At 62.5% G+C, this 14480-nt stretch overlaps 1 protein-coding gene across 9 annotated transcripts in view; it reads left to right on the forward strand.

Annotated features, from left to right (window-relative positions):
* DCTN1 (dynactin subunit 1) overlaps positions 1 to 14480 on the forward strand; it is a 62203-nt gene that overhangs the window by 5475 nt on the left and 42248 nt on the right. For 6 of the 9 annotated variants that reach the window (XM_054065695.1, XM_054065696.1, XM_054065697.1 and 3 more), the window contains exons 1-4: positions 2183 to 2352; positions 7470 to 7718; positions 9297 to 9375; positions 13923 to 13954. In XM_054065695.1, the coding sequence (XP_053921670.1) occupies positions 2320 to 2352; positions 7470 to 7718; positions 9297 to 9375; positions 13923 to 13954 (393 nt within the window). In that variant the 5' untranslated portion in view covers positions 2183 to 2319. Of the gene's footprint in view, positions 1 to 2182; positions 2353 to 7469; positions 7719 to 9296; positions 9376 to 13922; positions 13955 to 14480 lie in introns of those variants that run through there. The other 3 variants (XM_054065699.1, XM_054065702.1, XM_054065700.1) reach the window with 1 other exon arrangement.

The raw sequence follows: 14480 nt of genomic DNA on the forward strand, positions 1-14480 counted from the left end.
CATTCCCGGAGGGGTCCGTGTTCTCTCCTGGTGGATGATTGTGGTGCTCAGTGTTGGTGTGTGTTGATGCCACAGCTTTGTGGCCGCTGGCTTTGGCAACAGCCAGGATCCGGTGCGGCATTGCCGGCGGAGGCCCTTTGGCAGCACGGTAGCGCTCAGGGCCTCTGGAAATGGAAGTGGATTCCAGCCTTGGCATTGGTGACGGGAAGAGGACGCTTGTGTCGCTGCGATCCCGCCTGTGCTCCAGCGAGAGGTTGGATCCTCTCTGCTGTTGGGGTTTGGCTTTCGGTGACCCGGGATTGCGGCTTCTTCCCCTGTCCATGGGGCTCTGGTACGGACCGCGGAGCGGGAACATTCCCACTGGCCGATCGTCCTCCGTGGGCTCAATCCCGGGTTTGCTTTGGCATGGGCACAGACATTGGGATTGAGGGCACTCAGAGCAAGTTTGCCGATGGCACTGAGCTGTGTGGCATGATCGGCGCGCCGGAGGGAAGGGGGGTGCATCCCGAGGGAAGGGGTGCATCCCAAGGGATGGGGGCCATCCCGAGGGAAGGGGGGCCATCCCGAGGGAAGGGGTGCGTCCCAAGGGAAGGGGTGCGTCCCAAGGGAAGGGGTGCATCCCAAGGGAAGGGGGGCCATCCCGGGAGAAGGGATACATCCCGGGGGAAGGGGTACATCCCGAGGGAAGGGCTACATCCCAAGGGAAGGGGGGGCCATCCCAGGGGAAGGGGTACATCCTGGGGGAAGGGGTACATCCTGGGGGAAGGGGGTACATCCCAAAGGAAGGGGGGCCATCCTGGGAGAAGGGGTACATCCTGGGGGAAGGGGGTACATCCCAAAGGAAGGGGGGCCATCCTGGGAGAAGGGGTGCATCCCGAGGGAGGTGGACAGGCTGGAGAGCTGGGACTATGCAAAGCTCTTGAGGTTCAACCAGGCCGAGTGCAAAGCCCTGCACTGGGGTTGAGACAATCCTAAACACAAATCCAGACTGGGTGGAGGATGGATTGGATGGATGTCATCCGGAGGGACCCGGACAGGTGGAGAAGTGGGGCTGTGAGAATCCCAGGAGGTTCAACCAGGCCAAGGGTGAGGTCCTACACCGGAGTCGGGGCAATCCCCGTTTTCAGTACACGATGGGGGATGATGTGATTGGGATCAGCCCTGAGGAGAAGGACTTGGAGTGCTGGGGGAGGAGAAGCTCCACAGGAGCCCCAACGTGTGCTCAGAGCCCAGAACCCCCCGTGTCCTGGGCTGCACCCAGAGCAGCGTGGCCAGCAGGGAGGGACGGGATTCTGCCCCTCTGCTCCGCTCTGGGAGACCCACCTGGAGCCCTGGGTCCAGCTCTGGAGTCCTCAGCACAGGGAGGACACGGAGCTGGTGGAGCGAGTCCAGAGGAGGCCATGGAGATGATGGGAGGGATGGAGAACCTCCTGTGTGAGGCCAGGCTGAGAGTTGGGGTTGTTCAGCCTGGGGAAGAGAAGGCTTTGAGGAGACCTTAGAGCAGCTTCCAGGAGGGAAAGGGGCTCCAGGAAAACCGGGGAGGGGCTCTGGATCAGGGAGGGCAGGGACAGGAGGAGGAGAACGGTTCTTGGGGAGAAATGTTTTGCTGTTCAGGTGGGGAGGCCCTGGCCCAGGTTGCCCAGAGCAGTGGTGGCTGCTCCATCCCTGGAGGGGTTCCAGGCCAGGTTGGATGGTTCTTGGAGCCCCTGATCCAGCGGGAGGTGTCCCTGCCCATGGCAGGGGTGGTACTGGGTGGCCTTTGAGGTCCCTTCCAACCCAAAGCATTTGGTGATTCTTCCCGGAGCCGCTCTGTTACCGTGGGGGGCGAATCTTGGCGGTAGGGACGGTGGGATGGAATCCGTGCTTTTAGGACCCCTCCAGTGCGGATCTTTGTCACGGGGATCCACGCCGAGTGCTGCTGTGGTTGTGTCCCTGGAGATCTCGGTCAGCTCCAGGCAGGAGGACCCGGCTAGAGGAGGTTTTGTCCTTCCCGGGAATGGGGTTGGCGTTGCTCCTGCGGCTGCCGGGGAGCGTTAGGACCCAGTGAGCTGGCAGCGCGGTGACAAGTCTGGAGCGGCACTAGCGCAGAGTCGGCTCCGTCAGCTGGGCTGGATCCCGCTGCATCCCTGTGGTAAAGCATCCTCCGCTGGAAAAAGGGGCTTTTCCCCCTCGGCGGGTGACCAGCAGAGCCGTACCGGGAGTGGAAAGGGATGCTTGGATCGGCTGGACCGTGAGCATCCTCTGCTGCATTCCTGCTGGCCATGAGCCGAGGCCGCTGTCTCCAGGGAATACATCCTTAAAATCCAGGGAGCAGGCGGCATGGCCCAGAGCCGGAGACACCCCTACAGCCGGGTAAGCGGGGGGGAAACTTATTTACCAACTCCGGGCTCTGCCGGGGGGGGTTCTTGGCCGATCTTGGCCGTGTCTCCCTGCCGTCCCCCAAAAGGGGAAAATCTACCGCTGCTTTCATCCCGGAATCCCGATTGTGCTGTCACATTCCTGGAATGTGAGAGCTTTATCGCTGTCGTGATGCGCGGGGGGGTGGATAAATAGCCTGGATTATGTGAGCGGCCGGGTCCTTTGGATTCAGCCGCTGCTGTAATTACACGGGGAACGCGGCGCGGCGGAGCCACCGGCGGCGGCAAACCCTTCCCAGGGCTTCTCAGCACAAAGATTCCGGGCTGTTTCCCTTTCCGCATTGTGGTTTTCCTCCCTCTTTGCTTATTTTCCAGGTTGCGTGGGGCGACACCGAGCTTCCGCGCGCCTGGCGATCGTTTCCAGGTTTTACCGTATTGCAGTTAACCCTGGCTGTGCGGCGGCAGCGGAGCCGGCACGAGGCCTGGCGTTGGAGTTTCTTTGTCGTTCCGTTCCTCCCTGCTGGCGCGGGGACAGAGGACGTCGTGTCCCGGGCACCGCTGCTTTGGGGACTGGGAAGCGCCTTTCCGGCGTCTCGGTTACCCGGCGCTCGCCAACTTGGCAGAACGCTCGGTAACTCCTGGGGCTGCGCTTGGCAGTGCCGGGACAGCAGTTCCCTTCCCGCTGCCGCCCTCACGCCGGGGCCGCATCCAGCTCGAAACATTCCGTTACGGAGCGTGCCCTGCCACGGCTCCGCGTTGTGCCGGCGCGCCGAGGCCGGAGCTGCCGCCACGGGTGGGAGATCCGGTCCGTGGCTGAAAGGGTTTGTTTGCGCAGCCACAGCTGCGGCACGGAGGGGCTGCCGACGGGAAAAGGCTCGGAGCCGCTGGGAGAGCGCGCGGGTGGGAAGAGGCTTCGGCCCCCGCGCAGGCTCGGGCCGCGTCGCTCTTCCCAAAACACGTCTGTGTCCCGGGAGGGAGCGGGTGACGGAGGTGGAATTCCAAACAGAGCCCTGACAGCGCCGTCACCGAGTCTCGGGCGGGCGGGATGGCAGCGGGATGCAGGCAAGCGGATCTGCGGTTCCTCCACCAGCGTTCCCGGCTGGGCTGGATCGACTGCCGGTGCCGGCGGTGTCCGCGTGCGGGATGCAGGGACACGAGGTTGAACGGCAGCGCTGCGGCCGATGTTGCAGCACCCAAACCGCCCGCAGCACCCGCGCTGGGCTGCTGCTCCCCAGCCCTCACCAGGATGAATCCGGTGTCACGGCAGGAGCCTCATCCCGGCTCACCGGCAAGTCCGGCAGCAGCCACCCCAGCACCACGCGCTATCTGGTAACGCCAAGACTTCCCAGGCCCTGGGATTCCCTTTTTTCCCGTTCCAGCCGTGTTGGGCCACGTGTGGAGCTGGAGGCAGCGAGCGCGGCTGCGGCACGCCGGGATTGCTGAACCTTTTGATCTGGGCTCTGAGTGACGGATTGAGGCTCCGTCAGTCCCATCCGCACGGAGGCACGTGTCCCGCTGTGCCGGCGGAGCGACGGGAGCCTGGCTCCTTGCAGGAACACAGGGAATATTCCTGGGCTTATCCGCTCTAGTGGAGCAAAATGCTGAAGGCGTCGTGCTCGGCCGAAATGCGGCAGTGATCCGAATCATTCTCGGATCGTGGGTCAGGTCACTTGGAATTGCATCCAATTTCCAGTGGCCGATAACTGGGATCTCCCATCTCACCAATGAGATGGTCCATGCGAGTGCGATGCTGGAAACGTGGGAAGAGGCCGTGCTTCCAAGGGGTGCCAGGGAGGTCTCCTGTGACTGGGATCGTGGGAAGCACAGCTCCCGTGGCCCAGTCCTGGCCCGGAGCTGGTTTCTTCTCCAGCCGCATCCCTGCCTTTCTGCTGAGCGGGATGAGGAGCCGGGGCAGCGGGTTCCTTCAAGGAACGTGCTCTGGCACGTCAGCGTTCCGAGTTCCTCCTCCGTCCGCCTGTGCGGGGCTCCCGCGTCGCCCGTCGGTTCCCTGCCGCAGCCAGGAGCTGTTTGGGAGCGCGCGCAACGCATCGGAGCACGAGGATTTCTCGCATAGCGCCGGGCAGAAGGCTGTTCACCCTCTGGCCTGGCACAGCGTGAGCTGCTCCGAGCTGCCCTCACTGATCCGTACGTGGATTCCGGAGGTGTGACTCCGGCCCTGTGTGCTCCCCCTTATCCTGCGGGCCGGTGTCTGCGAGAGCTTCCAGCAGTCTCTGCTCCTCCACCCTCTCTCTTGCCATCCGGGGGTCACCACCGTGCTGTCCGTGCCGGGAATCCGGGTGTCCAGAGACCGGAGTGGCTGCTGGCAGGGTCTGTGTCGCTCGGTGCGTGAGGAACTGCGGGATGGGGGCACTCCAAGAGCTGAGCTCAACGGCTCCGTGTCCGAGTGGAGCCTGTGAGGAGCAGCGTTCCGCAGGCGTCGGCGTTGGGACCGGTGTGGGCATCTATGGCACAGACGTGGGTTCCAGCAATACGGAATGCTGGCCGACCCTCCCGGCAGCGCCGCTTTCCTTCCCCGTTAGCGCCGTGTCGCCCTGCTGATGCGCCTGAGCTCCTTCCATCCCTGCGGAACATCCTTCTGGATGGACGGGAAGGCTTTCATCGCTCCACCCTGCTGCTGGTGGGCTCCACACTCCGATCCATCCACCAGGAGACGGAGAAGAGCGCGAAAGCTGTTGTAGCTGCTGGCGAGGCGCCGCGGTCCCGGTGCACTGTGCGGCCTTCGGCTCCGGTGGAGGAAGAGCGCAGCGCGGGATGGTCCCTGCGTTGCCCGGATCCTCCCGGCCCCATCCCTTTGAAGCTTTCTGCGCGGGGTCGAGGGGTTTGATGATTCCTACAAAGCCGATCCCATCCCTGGAGGTGTTCAAGGCCAGGTTGGATGGGGCTCGGAGCAACCGGATCCAGGGGGAGGTGTCCCTGCCCATGGGACCTGGATGGGCTTTGGGATCCCTTCCCACCCAAACCGTTCCGCGATTGGGTTTGATCCACGCTCTGCTGAGGTGTGCAGCTTACGGATTTTCCTTTTTAATCCCTCCGATTGTGGCCATCTTATTGGGAGTGAGTTTTGTGCTGGCAGACATTGCTGTCTAGATTCCCGAAATCCCGATGTGCCACTGGGGGCGTTTCCAGGCTTCGGGAGCGGGATTTGTGTCCCCCGGTTTGTCAGCAGTGAGGTGCTGTTCAGGTGGAGCCGCTGCCGATGGCATTCGGGCAGGGCACGGCTCCAGGAGAAAAGCGCCTTGGGAAAAGCCATTCGGAAATGCTGCCTTTCTGATATTACAAATTCCGGACTTCCTTGGGAAAGGAGGACACTCCGCGTGGGAATGCCATGAAATTAATGAGCTTCCCATTTGGCTTTTAGAATGGAGCCTTTGCCAGATATAGGAAACTGGAGTTGGAGGCTGGGAATGTGTTCGCCGGCTTCGGATGGACTCGGAGCCTTCGGTCACTCCGCACTGCGGAGATGGCAGAGAGGGGAGGATGTTAATGGCCCATCCGATATGTCCTGTTGGTCATTAATTGGGTGCTGTGTTAATTACTGTGTTAATTGGGTGCTGACTGATGACCGGAGTGACCGCTGAGTGCCGGCTGCCCTGTGTTCCTCAGGGATGCCGAGGCCGGGACTGCTCCGTGGCTTCCAGAGGCCTCGTGTCCGTAACTCAATCCATAGTGCGGAGCGGATGGGGCTGTGGAGCAGAGGAGCTCACGCGGCGTGGGAGCAGCCGGGGCTGGAGGGGAGTTCTGGATCGCACGTCTCATCTTTCCTGGAGTACGGAAACACGCAGGGCTCCAGCGGCTCCGTCTCCACGGGAGCCTCCGAGCCCCGAGCCCTCCGCAGCCGCGCCGTGGCCACGCGTGTCCCGTCCCCCTGCTCGTGCTCTCGCCTCCTTCTTTCCTCTCTGAGGCTTTTTCCGCAGCCGGCACACATGGAAGCGGGCTGTGACCCCACGGTGTGGACTTCTCGCCGCCACTTGGCTGCCGGTGCAGCGTGAGGGCCCCGGCCGGGATCCTGTGCCGGTATTCCCTGCGCCAGGTGCCCTGCTGGTGCTCCCTGCCCCGGTTCCTTACTCTGATCCCGTGCCTGGATTCCCTGCCTGGATTCCCTGCCCTGGTCCCGCGGCACTGGAACCGAACCGTTCCTGCACAATGGACAGAGCCGCCGGCAAACGGGGTGATGGGAACGCTGGGTGCACCGGAACAAGGGCGGCAGCGTGGGATGAGCCAGCGGCCGAGCATCCCGCTCCCTTCTCAGCTGTACGGACGGCATCGGCATTGTAGGGGGAATACTCGGACAGCAGCACTTCCAATCAATTAAAACTGCATCGTTAATTTAGCTGAGAGGATGGGAATAATCCGGATCTGCTTTTCCTGGGCTGAGTGAGGCGGTGGAGGATCCCCGCTCCGTTCTTCTTCTCCCCCTTACAAAACTCATCAGCCTGACTTAAATTGGGGTCTTTCAAAGCCTGACTGGAATTCCCGATCCCACGGCCTTCCCGACGCTCTGGCCTGACCGGCACGGTTATCCTGACCTGCGTGGAGCGGGATCGGGGATGGCAGGCGCGCTCCATCCTGGCCGGTAGCACCCTGCCAGCCTGGCGAATCCCCCGCCGGGGCTCCGGCTCCTCGGCACCCGGGTGGGAAGCGCCGTGCCATGGGTGCCTCCGCATCCCGGCGCAGACGGATCCCGCGGATCCGCCCGGAGGGGCCTGGCGTGGCGGGGCCAGGAGGACCGCGACAGCGAGACGCGTGGGGAGGCGAACCGTGTCCGGAAGGGGTGCTCTGTTCCGGAGCGTGGACTGCAGGAACGCTGGGATGTGATGGGACGGGGATGTAGCAAGGGGGAGGCACGTGGGGCTGCACCGATATCGGGGGATTTCACCCCGAAGCTTATAACGCCCGGATAAACCGGGTGTGCGGGTCCAGGGTGCGGTTAAAAAGCTGAAGAGTGGTTGGAGGCGGCTTTGCCGCTGTTTGTGATTCCCGTTGGGAGCTGTAAGGGTAGGAATCGCCCTGCGCTGCCTCCCAGAAGGTTCTGAGCCGCCGTGTCCGAGCTGAGGTCTGCGTTTAATCCGCTGCGCTCCTCTCTGTCCCCAGGCATCCAGCACCGGCGCCAGGATGAGCGCGGAAGCGAGCAGCAAGCCCCTCAAGGTGGGCTCCAGGGTGGAAGTCATCGGGAAGGGGCACCGCGGCACCGTGGCCTACGTGGGAGCCACTCTGTTCGCCACCGGGAAGTGGGTCGGCGTCATCCTGGACGAAGCCAAGGGCAAGAACGATGGCACCGTGCAGGGCAGGAAGTACTTCACCTGCGAGGAAAACCACGGCATCTTCGTGCGGCAGTCGCAGGTACGCTTCCCTCCTTCCGTGCTGGGCCGGGAACACCAGGCTCGCCTCCGGCACGAGGGGCTTGCAGGTCACGGGGTTAAACAGGGGAGAGCGGCCCTTGACACCCAGCAGGGAGGGGTAAAATAGGTTCATAGACTCAATCACGGAATCATTGAAGTTGGAAAAGCCCTCCAAGCTCATCTGGTCCGGCCGTCAGCCCCACCGCGCCAACCAAACCCTGTCCCCAAGTGCCACATCCACATGGCTTCCAAGTCCTTTGAGGGATGGGGGCTGTGCTGCTGCCCTGGGCAGCCTCCGCCACTACTGGCAGCCCTTTCCGTGAGGAAATGTTTCCCCATATCCAGTCTAAACTTCCCTGGCCCAACTGGAGGTGTTTCCTCCCATCCCTGGTTCCTGGGGAGCAGAGCTCATCCGCCGCCCGGCTCCAGCCGCCCTTCCGGGAGCTGCGCGGAGCCGGGACGTCTCCCCTCCTCTTCCCCAGGCTGAACACCCCCAGGTCCCTCAGCCGCTCCCACAACCCCTGTTCTCCAGCCCCTTCCCAGCTCCGTTCCCTTCGCTCCCAGAGAGCGCCGTGTTCCTGGAAGTCTCCATCTTCCATGACGAGAGGGAGCAGAACTGCTCCAAACGCAGGTAGAAGCCTCAGCGGAGCCAGGGTTCTCCGTGCCTTCCACAGAGCGGCTCCGTTCGCCGGTTCATGGGGTCGTGGTGAAATATTCATAGTGAATTGGGTGGAATAAAAGGTTTGGTGAATCCGGAGAGTGCAGAATGGTTTTGTTTTGGCCTGGAAGAGCGCAGGCTGCCCACTGGCCCCGGAGGTACCGACTGCGTCGTACGGAGGCGAAGTCTGGGGCTGCTGTCCGGGGGTGTCCTGGAAGTGCCGTCAGAGGGTTTCATTGATAACGTTTACCTCCAAGTCCATAAACCGCGCGGCTCGGGTTTACTCCGTGTGCCGCAGGCAGGAGCGAGGAGCCCGGGGAGGAGCAGGCGCGGCTCTCCCGCTTCAGTTTCCCTGCTGGGATCCTCAGGGAGCACAAGTGGAGCAAAGCGCGGCCGCTCCTGAGCCCCACCGATCCGCGTTCCCCCACGCGGTGGGAGCCGTTCAGCTCCTTTACCTCCTTCCCCAGCACAAAACGATGACTTTGGCTCAACGGCGGAGCATCGTGGCAGCAGAGCGAGCTCCGTTCCCGCTGCCCACCGGGCCTGGCGACTCGCTTCCAGGGCCTTCAGCTGAGGGAGCGCGGTGGGAGCGGAATGCGTAGTGAGAGGTTGGGGGTGGATCCCAGCACCCTCCGTCCTGACCGTCGGCGAGGCCGGGGGCCGCGCCTGCCCAGCCGCGCGGTGATGGCTCTCGCCGACACCAGGCGATTGCTCTCCGCTGGCTGTTTCGCTGGGATTGATGGACCTGGCGTCCTCGGCTCGGGGCTCGGCTGGGAGAGCCGGCTCAGGGGAGCCGGGCTGGAATGGCTGGATTAGAGATTCCCAAACTGTGCGCTCCGCTCTGTTCAATTCTTCCCTGGGGAGCATTCCCGGTGTGGTTTGGTGTGGTTTTTGTAACAACTGTTGTTATGTTCTTTCCAGATCCAGGTCTTTGAAGATGGAGCTGATACCACATCTCCGGAGACGCCGGAATCTGCTGCCCTGAAGGTCCCCAAGAGAGGTATGGCCGTGCCGTTCCATCCCAGGGCTGATCTGGATGAAGTGCTGGTCCTGGGGGGAGCGATGGATCCCAGGGCTGTGCCCTTGCTCCGGGTGCCCCTGGCTCATCCGTCTCTCCACGTGGGCTTTGGGAATCACGGGGGAAGCGCCACATGGAAAAGGTGCTGCTGGCAGCTCTGTCCTTGCCATGGAAGTCTGGCTGGGCGGGAGCGAGTGGGAAGTCCTTCCCGGAGGGGTGAGGAATCCCTCCAGCAGTGAGGAGTCCTTCCTGGAAGGGTGGGAAATCCTTCCTGGAGGAGTGGACACGCGGAAGGAAGACTCGAACTGCTCCGACAGTGGGATCTGTGCCTCATTCCCACCCCTTTGGCAGCGAGGGCTTTCCGCTTGCCGTCGAGCATTCCCTCCACCTTTCCCATTGCTCCCAGCGTTCCTCTCTTTCCCTTCTGACCTTCCCTCCCATGAGCTCTGGCTTTGTTGGGAACTGTTTAGTGGTGACGTAGGGATCCTCGGAGCGCTCCCTGCCTCGTGCTGGGCGCCAGGCTGGGCGCTGCCGCGTGCGGAGCCTTCGGGAACACATCCCTCACGGTTCAGAGTTGGGCTGGGGGATCCCCACTCTCCCAGTCAGTAGGAATTCAAATTCCCCCGGATTGGGCCAAAGGGGATCCCCCTCCAGCCGTATCAAAGGTGCCCGGAGGCATCGGAACGGGGGATTCACCCGGGGAGGGCATATTCCCACGAGGTGCCGGTTTTGTCGGTGCTGTGAGCGGAAGGGAAATGGGAGCTGGCATCCGTGCCCCTTGGCATCCTGCCGTCCCCTTCTCCTGCCGGGAGCTCCCGGCTCCAGCAGCTTGTTTGGCAGCCCCGCTGCTTCCAGTCATCTCTGCTTTGGATTGTCCCGTTGGAATCATGGAATCATTAGGGTTGGAAAAGCCCTCCGAGCTCATCCAGTCACGTCATATCCTGGGAATCTGGGAGCAGCTGGGGCTTCCTTGCGCAGGCAGGTGGGAACAGAGGGACCAGGAGTGCCGCCGCTCCTCGGAGTCAGGGTGGCCCTGGGAAAGGGAACACTCCGGCTACGCCTCCGGCTATAGCCTGGCTCTTGCCAAACGCTGCTGCCTTTTAATTTTGCTCCGTTGTGTCACATGAATCTTTTATCCAGTGCATTGTGTGGAATTCTTTGTGCCACGGCACCCGGAGCTGTGGGGCTGGTGGTGCCCTCTCTCCATTCCCAGCACTCCGAGGTTCGTTGGTGCTTCCTGGCAGCACTCGCTGAGCTGTGGACGCTCCGGCCTCTTCCCCGGCCTCCAACTCTTCCATTCCCTTTGAGGAATGGCTGAAATCCAGGCGGCTCAGGTGGCCTCTCCGGTGTGCGGTGGTGGCTGCTCCCCCTCCTGCTGCTCAGAGCCCGCGCGCGCCGTGCCGGAGGGGAACGGGCACCTCTGGCCCCGGTTTGGGGGTTACAGGATGGGTTTTCCACTGCTGGTCCTGAGGGCCACGGCGCTTATACCGGAGTGGGACATGCTCCGGAGCTCTGGCAGTGCGGGATGGTTGAACCAGTGAGCAAAGGGGCTGTGCCGGAGCAGGACGGGCGGGTGCAGCCCCCTCGAGGTCCTCTGGTGGGCCGAGAGGCACCTGGGCACCCGGGCTCGGCGTTGGCATGGATGCGGGCACTGGGATGCGGCTCCTTGCCAGGAGTTTCCATAGAAACGGCAGTGCCGGCTGCTGCAGCCCGGCTGCGCTGGGTGATGCCGAGATCGCTCTTCCCAAAGCTCCAGCGCCTTCCTCTCCTGGAGCAGCAGAGGTGGGAGGTGCGCAGCGGAGACAGCTCCGATCTTTTATTGATGAGGTGCTTCTGCAGCGCTCGGAGTTGGAAATCTCAAACCCTGCTGGAATTGTAGCTGGGAGAGGAGCAGGGCAGCGGCTCAGGCCCCCTCTCCCTCTGGGAATGGAGCAAGAGATGGGATTCAGCTGAGCCCGCAGAGGTTCCCTGCGCCTCGGGTGCCCAAGAGCCAGGATCCCGCGGGCTGGTTCCTCCGCAGCCGTGTGCCTGGCGCTCCCCGTGCTGCCCAGCCCCGAGAGAGAAGGGAATCCTGGATTCCCGGGTTTGGTGGAGCAGTGGGGTTCCCTGGTAGCGGCTGCACTCTGTAACGCAGTGTTCCTCCTCTGATGGATGGATGGGTGGATGGATGGATGGATGGATGGGGGAAAGGCTGTGGATGGAGTCTTCTTGGACTTCAGTAAAGCCTTTGACGCAGTTTCTCACAGCATTCTGCTCAGGGCACTGTCAGCCTCTGGCCTGGATGGGCGCACACTCTCCTGGGTGGAAAACTGCTTGGATGGCCCCGAGAGTGGTGGTCAATGGAGTCAACTCCAGCTGGAGGTCGGTCACAAGTGGAGTTCCTCAGGGCTCATGGGTCCAACTCTGTTCAATGTCTCTATCAATGACCTGGATGAAGGCATCGAGTGCACCCTCAGCGAGTTTGTGGGTGACACTGAGCTGGGTGGAAGTGTGGATCTGCTGGAGGGTAGGGAGGCTCCGCAAAGGGATCTGAACAGGCTGGACTGCTGGGCCGAGACCAATGGCATGAGGTTCAACGAGGCCAAATGCCGGGTCCTGCACTTGGGGCACAACAACCCTATGCAGCGCTACAGACTGGGGGAAGAGTGGCTGGAGAGCTGCACGGAGGAGAAGGACCTGGGGGTGATGGTTGACAGCGACTGACCATGAGCCAGCAGTGTGCCCAGGGGGCCAAGAAGGCCAACGGCATCTTGGCTTGGATCAGAAATGGGGTCACCAGCAGGAACAGGGAGGGGATTCTCCCTCTGTACTCAGCACTGGTGAGACCGCACCTTGAATACTGTGTTCAGCTCTGTCCCCTCACCACAAGAAGGATGTTGAGGCTCTGGAGAGTGTCCAGAGAAGAGCAACGAAGCTGCTGAGGGGCTGGAGAACGTCTGATGAGGAGCGGCTGAGAGAGCTGGGGGTGTTCAGCCTGGAGAAGAGGAGGCTGAGGGGAGACCTTATTGCTCTCTACAACTGCCTGAAAGGAGGTTGTGGAGAGGAGGGAGCTGGGCTCTTCTCCCAAGGGACAGGGGACAGGACAAGAGGGAATGGCCTGAAGCTCCGTCAGGGGAGGGTCAGGGTGGATATCAGAAAAAAATTCTTCATGGAAAGAGTCATCGGCACTGGAACAGCTGCCCAGGGAGGGGGGAGTCGCCTTCCCTGGAGGTGTTCAAGGAACGGGTGGATGAAGTGCTGAGGGACATGGTTTAGGGAGTGTTGGGAATGGTTGGACTCCATGATCCAATGGGTCCTTTCCAACCTGGGGATTCTATGAGTCTCTGCCAGGATGGTGAAACAGGAGCCGCTTGTGCCGGGCAGCAGTGCCCGCGGGGAAAGCCACTGGCTGAGGTGTCGGCAGAGGTTCCCGGCACAAGAATTCCCGGCAGGTGCTCCCGCCTGGGCCGCAGGGAGTTTGCTTTCCGAGAAGGGTGTTCTCCTCGAATCCTGGGCTCAGGTCTGGGCCCCTCACTCCAAGAAAGCCCTGGAGAGGCTGGAGCACATCCGGAGAAGGGAATGGAGCTGGGAAGGGTCTGGAGAACAGGGGTTGTGGGAGCGGCTGAGGGACCTGGGGGTGTTGAGCCTGGAGAAGAGGAGGGGAGAGCTCCCGGCTCTGCGCAGCTCCTGGAAAGGAGGTTGGGGCCAGGGAGGGTCCGAGCTCTGCTCCCCAGGAACCAGGGATGGGAGGAAACACCTCCAGTTGTGCCAGGGGAGGGTTATTGGAATATATTTCTTCATAGAAAGAGTGGTGAAGCCCTGGCAGGGGCTGTGGGACAGCGGAATCGAACCCCGTGTGGCCGTGGCACTCGGGGTCAGGGTTTGATTGGCACAGGGGGGTGGACTGGGTGAGCTTGGAGGGCTTTTCCAACCTTAATCACTCCACGATTCCGTGATTCTCAGTGGAAGGGCCGCGGGGCTCCGGGAGGTTCCCTGGGCTGCGCTGTGGCCCTCGGTCTGAGCTGTCTCCGAGTGCTCTCCGGCGCTCACGGCCCGTGTCTGGCCGCGTTCCCGACCCCACACCGGGATGGAAACCTTTCATTTTGCCACACAGAGCAGAATGAGGGAACCCTGGACCCGTGTTCCCGTTGATACTCACGCTGGATTCCCCCGTGGGATCCGCCGATGATCCTGTGGAGCGCTGGGCCGCCTCCTGACAGCGGGCGAGCTCTGGAGGGGAGGTGGCGTTCTCGGGGTTGTGGGAATCGGATCGGAGAAGGGCTGTGCCGCCGGCCCTGGCTCTGATGCCGTGGCGGAGCGTTCCCGTGCTTCTCCGCCAGCAGTCTGAGAGGAGCCCCTGCTCCCCCAGCGCCACGTCCCGTTGTACCATTGCTCCCTGCTTTATCCCAGGCTCTGCTTCACGCCTGCTTCCCAAAGAACACATGGAAACAGCCCTGCCGTGGTGCCTGGAGGCCTCAGGCCCTGGGGATGCGGGTCAGGCCACGGCCTTTGCTCCGGAGCTCATCGTTCTCTTTCTGTTTCCTTTGCAGATTCCGTGGATGCCGCCAAAGCCAGCAAACTGGTGAGTGCCGAGCCCGCGGCTCCGCAGGCTCTGAATCCGGCGTGCGATCCGGGGAAGGGGCGGGTTTGCACGTGCCACTCCGCTGCCTTCTCTTCCTTAACGTTTATCACCTCCCAGAGCTCCCTTTTCCAGCCCCACGGGGACACAAACCCAGAGGGAAGGTGCGTGGGGACACAGGGCCACACAAACCCACACGGAGCCGTTTCCCGTTCGGTGCTCCGTGATAAAACCGCCGGTGGTGAGGCGCTTCCCTTCAGAAACCCCCGGGAAGCAGCGCCCGTGAATAGCGATTTTCAGCTGAAGCCCAACCGTTGGGGAGGGCCCCAGGAGCGAAACCCCAGCCCCGATCCCCACCTCACACGTCTTTACGTTCCGTCAGCAGCGCGGCGCTCTGTCCCTGCCTCCGGGCTGTGTTCCTTTGGATGACAACCCTTGCATCCCGTGGGAAGAGTGTGCTCCTGGGATATCTAAAACTGCCTTCCTCTGGCGTTTGTTTCTGAGGGTCTTTATCTGGGAGTCTCGGCGG

This window comes from Cuculus canorus, chromosome 4 (assembly GCF_017976375.1).
Source record: "Cuculus canorus isolate bCucCan1 chromosome 4, bCucCan1.pri, whole genome shotgun sequence".
Taxonomy (NCBI): domain Eukaryota; kingdom Metazoa; phylum Chordata; class Aves; order Cuculiformes; family Cuculidae; genus Cuculus; species Cuculus canorus.